The 17,253-nt window shown below is 29.5% G+C and overlaps 1 protein-coding gene, 1 long non-coding RNA gene and 1 other non-coding gene across 3 annotated transcripts; 2 read left to right on the top strand and 1 right to left on the bottom strand.

Moving 5' to 3' along the window:
* The first annotated feature begins 4,052 nt into the window (after window positions 1–4,052).
* Window positions 4,053–5,041, top strand: LOC121229361 (uncharacterized). The gene is made up of 2 exons (XR_005927083.1): window positions 4,053–4,484; window positions 4,790–5,041. It is a non-coding gene; the product is annotated as an uncharacterized lncRNA (long non-coding RNA).
* A 1,128-nt stretch (window positions 5,042–6,169) lies between these two features.
* On the top strand, window positions 6,170–6,242 carry TRNAK-CUU (transfer RNA lysine (anticodon CUU)). The gene has a single exon. It is a non-coding gene; the product is annotated as a tRNA-Lys (tRNA).
* A 7,991-nt stretch (window positions 6,243–14,233) lies between these two features.
* LOC107958438 (uncharacterized) lies at window positions 14,234–15,259 on the bottom strand. The gene has a single exon (XM_016894210.2). The coding sequence runs from the start codon at window positions 15,140–15,142 to the stop codon at window positions 14,528–14,530; it is 615 nt and encodes a 204-aa protein (XP_016749699.1). The 5' UTR covers window positions 15,143–15,259; the 3' UTR covers window positions 14,234–14,527.
* Window positions 15,260–17,253: the final 1,994 nt, after the last annotated feature.

Genomic DNA, 17,253 nt, shown 5'->3' with positions numbered 1-17,253 from the left:
TATGTGGGAAATTGTAGGTCGTTGATGGAGGTAAATAGACGGTTGGATTAGGGTTTTGTTTTTCGATTAAAATAATTAGAATTGGAAAAGAGTGTTAAATTACTGAAAAGGAGTTGAGAGTTTTATAATACTTTTACTTCCTGACAAAACCTTGTCCCCCGCAACGACTGTGCTACACTGCAACGTGTTTTTCTCCTTTTTATAATATTAAAATTAAAATTCTGGTTTGAAGTGTGGTCATGTTGGTGCGGGTTTATGGCACTCATTGGATTGAGGCCGGCGAATTACAAAAAATTAAAAGATCTTCTGCTCTGCTGTTCAACTCATGGTTTTATGGATTTTGTTAATATCAATGTTTCTGTTTTTAGGCTCAAAGAATGTTATGTGTGTGGGACAGAATTAGCAGAATTTTTAATATTAAATTTATTAATATTTCAACAAAGAGGAAAAGTTGGTGGGGGAGTGTCAATTCCCCCGGTAGAGAGTCGGAGCTAACCTTTGACTTGATCACAAAAGATGACTTATCACTCAAAATCCTATTTTCGTGCTTTCTCAAGAAAAATAAGGGAAGGGATTTTGAGATTATGTTAAGTGCAGAAAAATGTTATGACATGGGAAAATAGATTATAATGGATAGTGATACGTTTAAAAAGAAAATTATTGCTCATTATGATTTTGAAACTTGCTTGAAACTTCTTGAAAGGAATAAAATATTGTTTTAAGGAAAGAAAAGCAATGAGAAAGCCATAATAGGGAGCATCAAAGATGCAATTCAATTGAGATTATTAGGAAGAAATGTATTAAGTTAGATTTGAGTTCTTGCATTATTGGTATTAAGAAAAAATGAAATTGTAATCTTATTTTATTTATTGTATATTTTATTGCCAACCTTAGAATAATTCAGTGGAATTTCATTTGAATTAGAAATTTATAAATATATGAAAAAGTTGTTTAAGCCATGCTAGGGTAGTTGATTCTGTTAGTAATCCTGTGGCTCTTTTTCTTATTTTTGTTTGTATGCTCTGAAATCTGATTCATCTGTTACCATAATATTTTTTTGTATTTTTTTCCTTTAATGCAAAACGTAAATAATCATCAAGTCTCGTTTTATCTTCAAGGTTCATTTATTTGTAATTTTTTACACATTAAAAATAGGTGGAGTGAATAAAACCTTAAAGATGGTGGCTTGATATGCATCTTGGAGTCTTGTCTTATTAATTGATTTTTTCCTTCGTGTTCCATTCGTGTGTTCAAAACTTACCTCACCAATATCTCAGAAGTTTCACACCAACTGTACTTGATGTTGCAACATTAGTCAAGGCTAACTCCAATTCTAATAAAAAGAATACACGCTCTTAATGCAGCTATTATACCTATTGTTGACACCATTTTTTTGATTGAAAAACGGGGTCGACTTGGATTTGAAAATGAAACGAAATTGAGAGTCGCCATCAATCTTTTTTGATGAGGTGTGATCGGGTCACCTCGTAAAAACGGTTGTTTTTAATAAACGATTTAGATTTTATTAAAACAACGATTTTTGTCTACGAAATTCAGAAAAATGGATTCGGGAGTCGGTTACGCACGAGGAATGATTAGCACCCTCGATGCGCCCAAAATTGGTACCTAGTTGATTAATTAGTGTCTTAGTGTCAAAAATTGAAAATTTGAAGAGTTTTAAAAATACGATCCTTAAAAGAAACTCTGATAACGTAATTGAAATGTAAGATTCTCTTGTTCCGAAGGAATATCACATCCAGCACGTTAGGACACGATACTCTAAACCATCGAAACCAAGATCATCTTATAGTTTAATGAAACCATACTTTGAAGCTTTAAGAGGATATTTGGCTATTTAGTCGAACGAGAAATCGAAACCCAGCACGTTAGGGCACGTTTTCTCGATTTTCCAAACGCGAAATATTGCCTCATTTAGAAAAATTTTCCTTTTGATGTTTAGTGTCAATGCTTGACAGAACAACAACGAATACGACAAGGTGAGCAAAGTAAAATGAGTAACAACAATACAATAGGCAAAATGAAATGACGAGGCGATTACATAAGCAAAGCATGCAAATAAATAAATAGAACTAACATTTTAGAAAAAGCACAAGTGTACATGAATAAATAAACAAACGCCAAATAACAATGATGACAATAAATACAATTATGTAAAAATGTATATACATGTATAATTTTAAGCCATAAAATAAGAAATGCGTATAAATTATAGAATGTGAAAACATAGATAAATATATACATACATAAAAATCGGTAAATATTATAAAAATAAAAATGTAAATATGTGTTTATATATATTTATAAATTATGATAATATCAAATATATGTATGTGAATTATAAAATATGTGAAATATACAAAAAGCATTTTTAATAATATAAAGAATATATATAAGTATGTATATGATGTAAAATATGCATAAATATAGGTAAGTATATAAGAATTATGAAATGTGAAAAATATATTTAAGTATGTATAAGTACGCATATATATACATATATATGAATTAAGATGTATGTATTTATGCCTATATCTATGTATACATAAAAATATGAAATATAAAAATATAAAAAGTATATTTATAATAAATAAAAAGTATGTACGTAAATATATATTATAAAAATGTATCAACAATTTAAAATTATGAATATTAAAATATTTTAATATAATAATATATAAGATGATGACATATATATTTAGCGATATTAAAAATCCATATAACATACATAGAACATATATAGTATATGCCTACCTTAGAAATGATAAGAATAATAATAAAACTATTTTCTATGCTACATAAATACATACACACATATATATAAACAATAGTATATACAATATAATATTAGAAAAATGTATATAATAGTGTAAAATACAACTAATAATATTAAAATATATACAATGATAATATATATAAAAGATATATGTATATATAATTATATAATATAATATTAAAATATAATAATACAACATAAAAAAATATGACACAAATAAAGTATAATATTAAGAACACACATATAATACATGAAGAATATCATAATACTAAAATATTTAGGTAATATATGCGTATATTAAAAACTAGTAATAATATTACTGAGGTATATACAAATATGTCAAGTATATATACGTATTATAAATATATAAACATATAACAAAGCATAAACTAATAAAAAATAATAATAATAATAATGATAATAATAATAGTAAAATCGAAGAGCATCTAAAAAAACATAAATAAATGAACTTTTTAATATAAAAAGTTAAAGGAATAAAGAAATAAGTAGATGAACAAGATAATAAATAAAACAATTTAGTTTGAAATTAAAAACAGAAAATAAAATAAATAGAACAAATAAGACAAAAATAACAAATAATATTGATGGAGCAAAAAGGACAACGTGATAAGGATATTAATAGTAATAATACAATGAGCAGTTGTAATAAGCCATGAATGTAAAAATAAAGACAATGGTGAAATAAAAAAAAAACAAAATGGAAACTAAAAGAATTTGAAAAAATGAAGTCTAAGGCGTAAAATATAGGTAAATTAATAAATATAAAAATAAAATAAAATATAAAGGGTTGAATTTAAAAAGAGCAAGTAAATAAAATACTAAAGAAAATAAAAATAAAAGCAGAATATTGAAAATAATAAAAAATGAAAAATAAACAAGATTAAATAGTCAAGGAACCGAAAAAAAAAGAAAAGAACTTTTAAGGGATAAATTAAAAAGTTAGAATTTGAGCTAAAGTGAGATACATGTAAGGGAAGAGGAACTCATATTGTAAATAATGAAAAGAAGGCCATCAAGGATCGAAATGAATCACGTTGAAACAACGAGGGACTAGCTGGAAAATATTCCTAGCTTTTTATGCGCAATGTTTCGAAGGACCCAGATGTAACCCAAACGAAATTTAAGAGCTAAATTAAAAAACAAAAGAAAATAGAAAATGGGGCCTGGTCGAATAGAATTGCAAAAGAGAAGGACTAATCTAGCAAATCTCCTGTTTAGGGATAGTGCACACCCCACTCCACCAAACACGCCGCTTCATCATCATTTAAACCAAAAAAATTTCCTTTTTTTTATTCCATTACCAACTTTCCCTTTTTTATTCCATTACCAACTTTCCCCTTTTTTATTTTTTATTTTATTATTCCATTACCAGCCTTCCCCCAACCTTAAACAAAAAACAGAGAGCTTCCCTGCTCTCCCCCCCTTTCCCTTCTCTTTTATTTTTTGCTAGGGTTTCAAAGAAACCCATCATTGCCGCCCTTCAATCGTTGCACCACCACCGCACTCGATGGCTGGCGATACACCAAAATGGGCTCCTTTAGCTCTCCCCTTTTTTACTTGTTGGAGGCTAGTTCCAAAAACGAAAAGACAAGGGTTCAACCCCCTTTTTAGGCTCAACCACGCCGAACGGAGGGGAAGGCTCCGATAACGCGGCAATGGGCCGGATCTGGTGAGAATCCTTCCTCTTTCCTTTTATATTTTTCTTTTTTGTATCTTTGTTTAATAGATTTGTATAAAAAATAAAAGAAATATTAAAGAAGCAAGAAAACGAAAAACGAAAATAAAGAGAACAAAATCGGAGATCAACCTTCTGTGTGTTTTTTGTTTGATTCCTTGAAAAATATGCGAGTGATACAATTTTTTTGGATTCCCCCCCCCCTTTTACTTACAACATTTTCATTCGGGTTTTATAACTCCTCCCCTCTTTTTTTTTTTTTTACATCCATCCTCTATTATTTCTGTCTTATCTTGCAGATGTTGGAGAGGTGGAGGTGGCAGACAGCATGGGAGAATGGGAATGGTGCTGGTGGCAGACAGCATGGGAGAATGGGAAGAGGCAAGTGGGAGTCTAGGGTTTTGGGATTGGGCTTGGATGTTGGGCTAGGTTGATTTTAGGTTTTGGGTTTGAGGATGGGTTAAATGGTTTAGGGTATTGGGCTAGGATTTTGGGTTTGCTGTATTTTATTTTATTTGGACAATGGGCCCAGCAAATTTGGGCTTCTACACCTATTATACCTTACGTAGCGTACCTTGTGGACCTCACAAACCTGACAACATATCCATAAGAGAATCCGACACATGTCTCTCAATGAAGCTAACAACACGGCGAACCTTAAGTTAGACATCTCCGTTAAGATTACATGAAGATCATGCGAAGGCTCAAGAAAATTATTTGCCCCTTCTTCTTAAAACTTCTTATCCTAGTATATAGAATCACCATCACTGCCAAGAATATCAAATCAAACTTCAATGTCAATGGCCTTAGGACACATAGCTAAACTTGTCCACCGCTATAAAAAATGTCATGCAAACAACTTATATAAACTACGTACAAACCATTTCTTCTTGAGCTCCCAAACTCTCCACAGAAAGATCTCCTTCCTAACCTTCACCTAACTTTCCATTGTATAACCATTATCTTCTTCCCTTATTCACCTCACCGGTTAACAACACCTTATTTGGTCACAGTAAGGACAAGTGCTATAATCCGTACGGTTACCCTCCAAGTTATCAACTAAGCGCATGACCATCAAACAAGGTTGCTAGTTGGACAACCTCACAATTTCCTTCAGCAAATCAAGTTACCGCCTTGACCCAATGCAAGTCCCTTAACTCCATCACAATGCAAACAATTTATAGCTATGCTTTCTAGCTAATTGATAGTTGTCTCCACATCTGACATTACAACGTCAGTTAGCATATCCGTGAAGGGTATGTTTATTCTCCTGTATCAGTAGTTTCCATTAATATATTGAGATGTAGTCATGTATGTTACTCAAAGTCTTTACTTGCTTATCTTGAATGTGTTGAGAATGTGTCTACCCATACATTATTTAGGTAGAGTTTGTGCTTCTCCAGAAATCACTCTACATGGTGTATTTATCATTCTCAAAGTCACATCATTTAATTCAAAATCAATCGTGCATGATTCGAAGAGTTTGCCAATTTATTTAGTTAGTTATGGTAGCAATTACCTTAACTCTATTGTGTATATATACCTGCAATAATGTTATTTAGTTTCTTAATAAGAAATAATTTGTTTTTGCTTGACTGCAGATTAAACAGAACTAATCCTTTTCTAAATTTCCTGGATTTAAATGTTTAAATATGTTACTTCACAATCCGGAACCAACAGCCCGTCTAGCTCAGTCGGTAGAGCGCAAGGCTCTTAACCTTGTGGTCGTGGGTTCGAGCCCCACGGTGGGCGTAAAACAAATTTTATGCGATTGGACTGTTTTCCTTTTGGGCCGAATGATCAATAATACTGACTCCCTCGATGCTCCAAACCGGTATATGGACCTGCCCACCAATTTAATGGTACTCCCGTTATATGATGTTTCTTCTTATCCACTCTCTTTTTTTAAGAAATTAATCCATTCTTAAATCTTAAAATGTCTAAATTTTGGAATTTATTGACTTAAAGGGATATTATAAAATTTTCTGACCAATTTAATTAGAGAAATATATTTTTTTATCAGGTTTTTTTTCTTTGATAACCCCTCTCCTTTTTCCTAAAATCCTCATAATAAAAAAAGATTTTAGATTTGGTGTCAACATTAAACTTAATTCTAATTCAAATCATTTTCCACTTGATTTGAAAACATTATTTTGTTTTACTTTTAAAAATATTATTTTATTTTAATTTAATAAATTTTCTCATCAAATTAAAATAAACATAAAATACAAATTAATTTAGATATTCAAATAATTTTAATTCAATATTAAAATTAATGGTTTTTAAAAGCCTTTTTTAGTATATTAGCTAAAATGATTAATTCTTTGTTCAATTTTTTTATACAATATTAAGGATAGAGGATGGAGGTAATATGATTTGAGCTCGTACTAAATCAATATCTGATAAGAGCTGTAACCATCCCTCTATTCAAATCAAGATTAAAAAAAATCAATTGTTAAGCATATATTAATAAATATAAAATTTTGGATTAATACGATAAAGATATTAAATTAATCCAAGAATTTAAATACAAAGAAAGCACCAAGTGCTTTAACTTAACTTGTCCATACATATGGAGTACCTAGTTTATCTTCCAATAATAATCTATTAACTTGTAAATCAGGAAATTCAATGTTATCTAATTCCGAATTTAAAGAAGGGCAAGATCACGCCAACCAATCGGTTACCTTATTACCTTCCCTAAGAACATGTTGGAACTTCACAAATTGAAAAGAACCACATACTTCTTGTATCTTCTGAATAAGTGTCACCAATGAAATATTCTCCAATTTATCCTTAATTATCTCCAACGCATGCAAGCAATCACTCTCAATAATTACTTTGCTATATCTCTCGGATCGTGCTACTTCTAACCCATGTAAAATAGCCCACAATTCAGAATTAATTGCAGATCCCCTCCCAATGAATCATCTAAAACCATATACTTAATTTCCATGTGAATCTCGAACGACATCATCGATTGTCGATCCATTACTACCAATCAATCTATCCGTATTAATTATTAATTTTCATCCAACGCGCACTAGGTGCCTACCATCTGCCATGTAAAATTGTGACTATCTCTCGTTACGCCATACCTTCTCACATTGTTACATATATTAATGGCAAAACACTCAGTACTCCTCACTATCTCATTAGCATTACCATCATAATGTTGGTATCAATATAAAAAATATAATATATTGTGAACATTAAAATAAGTTTCTTAAACATAACCGATTAAATGAAAGCAAAATTTGGATAAAGACAATTAATTTGTAAGTGAAGTGAAATTCAGCTTCTTATTGCATCATGTAGTCTTGCATTAGATATCAAGTGTTGCTAAAAACACTATTCAACATTATTGCTTTGATATGATCAATTATTTGATCCCAATGTGGATAAAAGAAATTGGTTGTAATCCATAAATCCTTTTGTCACTTATATCAAACCCTTTACTTTCCTTAAAATGATCTATAAACCATATACTATTTTGATGTTTAATAAATTGAAATGGGAACATTGTGGATAAGGATATGAACTCAATTCATTTTCTTTTAAAAATGAATTAAAGTTTAGAGAATCTGTTGCTCTTCTTTTCTTGACGAAATATTATAATTTCTAAAAAGAAAGAAACTAAAGTAGTTTATCATTATTTGAGAGCCAACCTGCAAATCTCTGCAAATACTAGTGTTTCTCCTTTTGAGTTTCTATTTCTTATAACAATTCCCACTTTCTTTTTTTCTTTTTAGTTTTGGATAATTAGAATAAATTTCTGTATTATTTATAAGTTATACATTAATTTGATTAATAAATTTAATAATTACCTTTTGAGTCAACATTAAAATTTAAAACTTTTTTCTTTTTCTTTTAATCAATCGTATACAATTTAAATACCATTTATCTTTTCGGGAAAAAAACCCTATTATCTTTATTCGATTTAAATAATAATATTAATTAGATATTCAAAATAGTTAAATGTTTAAATTTATTGAATTTTTCTTTGTTATGAAAATACAAAATGACGAAATTAAACAATAGTTAAATATGTAAGTTATTTTGATATTCGAATTTATTATTCCTATAAATAATACAGATTTGAATAGGGTTTATAATTATTCATTGTGGCCCTAAAATAGGGTTTATAATTTTTTTAAATTAGTCATTTTGATTAAGATAATTGTTGTTAATATAGGAGGACGTAGGTTTGAGTATGCTGAAACGCATTATGAGTAAGAATTATGAATAATTCTAGGCATTATAAAAAAAATAGAATTAAAACTTATAATGAGATTGTTAAAAAAATAATTATTTGAATTAATCAGTGTCATTAAAAAAATTTTAATCCCTTAATACATTATTGATGTGACACATTAATCCGTTGAGTGACTCACACGTGACTTTTTTTTATTTTACTTTTGATTAAAATTACCAACTTCTCTACAATTAGTGAGAAATATTTTTTTTTGTTCTTTCTTTTTACTTTTCTGGCAACAGATAAGGAGGGCAATAAAATCAAATTTGCCTAGCTAATGAATGAAACTCATTGAAGAACTGGAGCTGTTCTTGGCTAATCTGCTGTAACACCACTGGAACAGGGGCACCAAACTGGTATAAATCCAGCCGAGAACCCAGCGCCAGCTTCGTCAGAATGTCCGCTGCTTTATTCGTCTGTCGTGGAACATGAACCACTCGTACATCCCATTGTCTCTTGCGAAGCTGTTGTATATCCCTTACTAAACCAAGTGATGATAGAAAATCCTGCCTATTTATCAGTTCAACCGCTTCTCTACTATCACTTTCAAGAATAATCTGCTTGAAACCATAGTCTCAAGCGAGAGTCAACTTATCGAAGGTTGCCCATAGTTCGGATAGAAGAACTGTAGCGACCCCGATGCTGTGAGAGAATCCCAATATCCACTCACTTTTATCATCTCGAAAAATACCCCCAGCAGAAGCCATAGAACTTGATTGCCCATTGTTTTTTCTCTTCTCACTTCTTTTTTTTTTTTTCTAAGACGGGCAGATAGCCATTGGAAAGTGGGATGCAAACTAAAATTTGGTAAAAATACACACACCTAGTGCCATGCATAACTCAAGGAACTCACTTCTTTTAATTTCTTGATTTGATTTGTAGTTTTTGAAGTAAGATGTCCAAAGAACCTATGTGGAAAAAATGACAAAACATATTTACAAATCAATGATTGATTATCTCTCTGTTTACTCATCACTTAACAAAAGTGATATGACAAGCTATAAAGAGTTGACTGCATAAAGTACAAGAAACAAAAATGCACCAGAATATTTCCAACAAATTCAAACTATATTTGATTTTAAAGTAATGCATCCATCAGTCATGCACACAATAACTTAAGAGAATTTAAAGAGGATATAGGCCTCCAGGAAAGTTTGATCAGCATGATGAAGGCATAGGAAAAGTAAAGCATGGGATGCAAATCCATCAGCTGCAATCAATACAAATAGTAATAATTTGTTTTAGTGATCTTTGGTCTGACTCTTGAGATGAACAATGTGACCATTTTCTTTATCTTGTTTTTTAATTGTTTTAATTTCTAATTGATAAACCCTTTTAAGACCTTGAAATTAAGATATCACATGCCTTCCATTTGTAGATAGTCTTTATATATAGCTTGAAATGTATATTGTGATAATACATACACTAATACTAGTGCTTTGAAGATTTGAAACTTGTTTTAGATTGATACAAACAAATGAAATTTTGATTTGATTTAATTCTTATAAATTATTAATATAATTATTGATATAATATCATTTTATGTTTATATATTGCATACAAAAATACTTATATTTATCAAGTGTAAAAATAAATTGATATATTTATATCTTTAAATGTACATGATTAAAGCTTCATATATACATTTGAACCATAATCAAAGTTTGATGCGTATAATCAAAGGTAAATTGTACATTAAATTAAAGTTTATGTATAATTTTAAGATTTATCCTAAAATAAGAAGAAGAAATATTATTTGGTCTAACTCTGAAAATTTTCAAGAAATATTTGTAACTAGACTTTATTTTTCTTAATTAGAATGGAGATGAAAAGGGGAATTTAAGCTTAAATTTTCTTTGCCAACTTAACCATTAAGGATTCTCATGTTGAATTCAAGATCCCCAACAACTCCTAAACTTGCTTCTTGTTGAAAAAAGGGCTACCTATTAGAAGGCAAATTGGATTCCATTTTTGCTTTCTCTTTTGAAACTTTATTAACGACTACACACATTTTTCTCTTTTAGGAAAAGAAAGGACTGGATTACTCCATCATAACAAAAACATTCCATAGTTTAATTGTCATTTACCCAATGTTGTTCAATATTCAATTAAGGCTTCTTAATGGCACAGATTATAGATAACCTGGAAAATGTGAGAGAGGTAGTGTGGACTTCAATTATTGAGCTGTGGCAGCCTTTCACTCATTGCTCCCCTTTCTTTTTCCTTTTGGTTCATTTTCGGCTCTTAGCTTTTTATTTCACCTAAAATATTTTATCAAAGTTGGACCACTATTCTCTCCATATCAATTTAATCGATTGGAATTAATTTTTTTGAGAGCGGGTTTACAACTTTACACGTATTATACAATATAATACGTAGTAATGTTAGAAATTAATAAGTATTGTATATAAATATAATAAAATATTTTTTAAAAAAGAGACCCATTATATTTTTTTAAGGTTATTTGTGGAAAAAAGGTGTATATTGTTGGTGTATCAAATTCTGATTCATTTACAAATATATAAAATCAATTCAATAAAAAAACAAATAAATTTAATATAAAAATAAATTAAATTAAAATCAATCCAGTAAATTAAAACTCCCACATGGTAATAGTGTATGGTGGATTAAAGATTCATACATGACAATTATACATTATGAGACTCAATCTTGAATAAAGAAATCTCATGTCTCATTGGTGAGTAGGATTACGTTTAAATAAAAAATAATAATCATTTGTTCTAGAGTTAGGTCTAATTTATTGGGTTGGAAAAAAACATCTTTTTTTTTGTCTATCTATAATCTATAATATATATAAAAACACGAGTTTAGAAATTTTTTTGAATTGATGAGAATATCATTTGTTTTCCATCCTATTACTAAATTGTCTTTAAATTTAATTATAATTTAATTTAGAAGTATTAGTTAAAAATGTTGTACTAATTTTAAGATAGAGTTATTATTTTGATAGAACTCTAAACATAAAGTATAGAAAAAAATTGTGATAATTATAATTAAAATGAGTTAAAAATTTGAGGTTGTGTTTATTGATGTAAAATAGAATTATTACTTAAATAGAACTCTTAGCATGTTAATTATCACTTAAATTGATGTAATATTAGGGTCATATACTAATTAAAATTTAAGTCTAGCTTTATAAATAGTATTTGGTAATTAGGCACATTCAATCAAGTAGCATCCAAGAAAAATTACCAGTAAAAAATTGGAGATATTTAGCATTAATAAGTTAGATTTATAAAAATGAATGAAGAATTAAAGTCATGATTCTTTGAAGAGGCAATATCGAATCATATTCGAACAACAATAGCATCAGAGAGTGATTGAAGATTATATTACTTGATGATAAGGTAATATGATATTATGATATTATTTTTTAATTTTTTTTCTATAAGTTTATATTATGTGAAGCAAGCGCTTTTAAATCATTTTTTATATATATCTATTATTTGTTTGGTGCAAGCAAAAAATATTTTGTGGGTTTATTTTGAAAAGAAAGTCAAATTTCAACAATTCTTTTTTAATCACTATTATTAAATATGTTTGTTAATTTAGTTTAAATATATTTCCTATTTATCATGAACTATTATTATAATTAAAAATGATAGGTAATAACAATTAAAAATATATTATTTAAAAATTAATTAAGAATTAAAGGCGTAAATTTACATCTAAAGGATGTAACATTAGAAATTATATATAGTAAGAATTTGAGTAATGCATTATTTCCATGTAAAATACGACAAATTCTCCCTAAAAAAAATTCCAATGAAAGCATTTTTAGTATCAAGGTACAATATTTATTGGACTTTGATTTTTCTGATAATTTGTTTTGGATGAAATGAAGCAATCGTTGATTTATAAATACTAATTTCTTCAAGATCCACGACATTATAGGTCGCACTCTATCGTTACTTATAAAAACAAAATAGTGTGACATTATTATTTATTAAATATATTTCATAAAATTAACAGTTAATATTTTAATAAAAAAATCTTTAATTTTAAATTTAAAACCCTAATAAGTCTTAAAAATCATAAATCTTAAAGCAAATAAATAATAAATTTGTATTAAGGAAAACGATAGCCAACTTTTCTCCAAACATTATCAGTTTATATTCATTGGAGAAATAGCCATAGCTTCATGCATTTCATCTAAAACTTTTGGCCTTGATTTTGAGAAGGCAGCCGTTGTTATTTTCTCCTTGTATGCGTCGCTAAAAACTTATCCATGTTTTGAATATAGATGGAGCTTTTATTAGAAAATTGATTTGATTTTACAGCCATGCTCATTAGCTTTGGTACGTTATATGGTTGAATGATTTATATTAATCCTACCGCCAAATGTTAATTACTCAAACTTCATTTAATTTTGAGGACGCATTTTATTAAAACATCACTTCATGGATTTGCTCATACATATTTCTAAATGATTTCCAATTTATTATTATGTAAAAGGTTTGTTTAAATTCATTTAGATTAAATTTAAATTCGAGAGTATTTATGATAACATTGTGATTATACAAAAAAAAAAATCTCTCTTTGAATGTTTGTGTGTATTCCACGGGTTTGGCTCCACTTCATCATTATTTTTTTTTTGGATTGTGGCCACTCCATTATTATTTAATCCTTGTTTAATCATTGTTTATAAGTTAACTTTTATACCCGTCTGAGTCTTAGTTTGATTGGTATTGACATTATTGTTAGTTCAAGAAAACGTGAGTTTAAACGTGCTAATTAAAACACATTTCATCCTCTTATGTAAGAGTTGGAGAGAAGTTATGGGTAATTATAAATACTGTATAAAAAGAATTAGCTTTCACATTTAATAAATGGATCTTACACATTTAAATAAGTGATTATGATTGTATTAGATATTAATGGATGAAAAAGTAGTGAAATAGATACTAAGTTAAAGAAAAAAAAGCGAGGCACTTTCCTCAAAGTGGGGTTCATTTGATTTATTTATGCCTTCAATTATGGTAGCTGTCTTTGTTTTGCACTTGGAGGTTCATGGCAAACTTGAGCTTTTCTTCATCGGGTTCTCTTTTTTGGATATGTTTCTTGCGTTACAAGTGTTTTTAACTTTTTTTTAAAGGAGAAAAAGGAGGCACATTGAAACAAGGAATTGTGGTGTTGGATGCAATATTTCAACGCTGCAATACCCCCACCGGAGATTGAAAACCCTGACCCGTTTCTCATGTTGGTTTTAACACGAGGCCAAAATTACTGATTTGATAGTTCAAAAAATGATTGCCTATGAGTGGTGTTTAGTACGACGATTCTTTATTTTTTCAAACCTCATATTCTTTTCTTATTTACGTTCGTTAGTGAATCTGAAGCTAAACAATAAATCTTTGCATATAGTTTAAGTTAGATAATCTTGTAGATAACATTCTGAGGGCAGGAAGAAAACGGGAAATCTTTGATCTTATTCATGCTAAAAGTTATACTATGAACAAATATTTGCTTTTACCGACAGGAAAATTCGTTGCTATTATCTCATTTCATGCCATGAAATTCAATTTACTGAGCCGATAGAATCCATCGATACATAATATACTCAACCAATCGATTAACATGCATTAGCAACGACATATGTGTCGGTAATAGTGGTTTCCCCATAATTTTCTTTTATTTGTTTGATATATTATCTACGACAGAATTAAAATCCCAAAAATTAACCACATAAAACATCCAATCGGGAAAATGATCTTAAACAACACAGCAAAGGAAGGAGTTCCCTTATAACTCAGCCAATCTCTTACTTAGTTTGTTGCTTTAAATCCTTGTAAAACCTGTTAATGAAATCCTCAGCAGCCTTGTCGACGTAGTCAGCGTCTTCGTCCATATCCCTCAAAGGAAACGGTGAGTCCGTTATTCTGAGTTGCCTCGCCAATGGAGTTTGTCCGAACCCTGGTAACATAGGGGAAGCAGCAACCACGCTGTTGTTGCCGTCGTTCTTGTTGATCATCTCCAAGGCAACCTTAAGGGCGTTCATGGTGGCCACGTTGTCGTCGTCGAGAGTAGGAGGCGCGTGGGTGCAAGCGAAGAAATGGTGGTAGTAGCTGTTTTTCTTCTTGGCGGCGAGGTTGAAAGGGAAGATGTAGTTGGGGGTGTTGCTGCAGCTGAACTCGTACTCCTGGACTGCCGTTGCAGTCGCCTCCGCCGTGGAGGATGATGAAACCTGGCGGTTGCTGTGGTGGTGGAACATGAGGTTGCCAATGGCTTTGGCACCGGCGATTTTGCCGCGTTTGAGCATCACGTTAAGATCAACCATGAGCTTCCTCTTAGATAAAAGACCTTTCCTCATCATGAAGAGAACTGCTTTTACAATGCTCCATACTCTTTTGGTCATGACAGGTACGTTCTGTTCCATTTCTTCTGCCTTTGCGTCCCTCTTTCTTTCTTCTTTGTGGTTTGAGAGAGAGAGAGAGAGAGAGAGAGAGAGAGAGAGAGAGAGAGAGAGAGAGAGAGAGAGGGGAAATTAGTAATTTGTTTGGGCTAGAAGGGGGGAGAATGGGGTATTTAAAGGGGAAAGAAATAAATTAATTAACAAGAGGTTAATTGTAATTTTAAAAGAAAAGAACCTCAAAAAGGTAAACGTGTGTTGGACTGAATTAAATGATCCCATCATACATATAAGTAGTAACTCCATGAGTTAAGTTAAAAAAAATCATTATTTTTAAAATACCATTTATAAAATTAAAAAAACTCTTATCAATAATTATCCTTTCAGACACTACAACCAAATTGAACTCATATGGAGGATGTTGTGTGTTATTTTTTGGGGTTTAAGGTGGTTGCATTGGTGATTAATTATGTGGGTTCAAGCTGCTCTGAGTTTGGGGGTGATGAAAAGTGCCATCTAGCTGTTAGACCATAGTTAAAATTCACCCACCCTTAGTTCACAGTACATTGTAATCAAAGCTGGTAATACTTTTTTTATTATTTATAATCAAAGTATACAACTATAACTTGCATTATATTAAAGGAGAATGGATTATACATAAGAATCAAATCGTGAACCAACAAAATTAGAACTCCCCTAAATTATTGTCTTTCTATCAGTATCACGTGTTTCTTTCCATGTTTCATTTTTTTTTCCTTTTGCTAATATTATAGATTTATTATTACTCTATGAGTCTTTTTTTTAGTTTTTTTATATATTTGTTTATATGATTTTATATAACATTTTTTTATATATTTTTATTTGACTATGTGTAAATTTATAGTAAATCATATAGGGTTATACAAATAAAAATATATACTTTTACTTATTTTAAGAACTTTTAATTTTTAATATTTATTAATTAATCAACTTGCATGACTCAATTCAATGATGCTATATAAATTTAGACATTAAATTTCATCCCACTCCTTTATCAGTGAAAAATATACTATTTTAGAAAACAGTTAAATTATTAAAATATTAATTATTTAAAAAATTATAAAAATATGTATATTTATTTTAATTTTAGGGAGGATACATTATTTTTTATATATTTTTTTATTATAATTTAGGTTTAAATTTTATATGATTTCTTTAATGAAGTTGATGGCACTTAATTTGTAATATTAATTAAAATATTATAATAATATAAATAATCATATGCCAAATATAAATATTTTCGTTTATTACAAAATAAACACATGACAAAAAAAGAAAAAAAAACAATCAATGTTCTGTAAAGAGAATACATAATGTACACATTTGACATTTTACCAAATTTATTACTTTATATTTGTCCAAATAAACAAATAAGGAGTTGAAAAGAAAGCCAAATTTGAAGCAAGGTATAGACTGGCTGCAATATATTTATATTCCACTAATATCCCCCAACTTTATGCATATATACAATTTCAACTTTAGGCTAATCAAGCAATGAATAAAAAGGTAGGAAGGGTATTTTAGAGAAGACAATTATAAAATTGCAATGCCCTCCTTGGAATTTCAACCATCCAAGAAGACTTTCAACGCATGATGGAGTTTCCTTAGCCTATAAACAAAGGCAAAGCAATGGCTTTTAACAAAGCAAATGTGTCTCCTTTTTGACAAAAACAAAATAAAATAAATGTGCAAAGACTTCAATTTCATTGCGAGTTGCATTATTAGATTTGTTTGTATTATCAATTGAAGGATGGACAAAAAAACGTGCGGGTGAATTATATCGTTTCTTCTTCTTCCTTTCGTATCACCAAGAACGTACCAACATTGTAAGGTTGTTCGTCCTCTTGCAATTATTTAGTATTTTACAACTTTTAATGCTCACTTTGCAGTTTGCACCCTCTTTCTTTTTTCCTTTTTGGGTTTTAAATAATTATAAATTAACCACATTTTTAGCTGTAAAATTTTGATGCTTTCGTTTGGTTTGAAATTAAATTTTTAATTTAATAATAAAATATATCCAATGGACTATAATAGTTGTGTACGATACTTGTACATTACATATATGTAGACATGAGTTATACAAAGTAGAAAATATTATG

Source organism: Gossypium hirsutum, chromosome A05 (genome assembly GCF_007990345.1).
Source record: "Gossypium hirsutum isolate 1008001.06 chromosome A05, Gossypium_hirsutum_v2.1, whole genome shotgun sequence".
NCBI lineage: Eukaryota > Viridiplantae > Streptophyta > Magnoliopsida > Malvales > Malvaceae > Gossypium > Gossypium hirsutum.
This window is presented reverse-complemented; position numbering and strand designations above follow the sequence as displayed.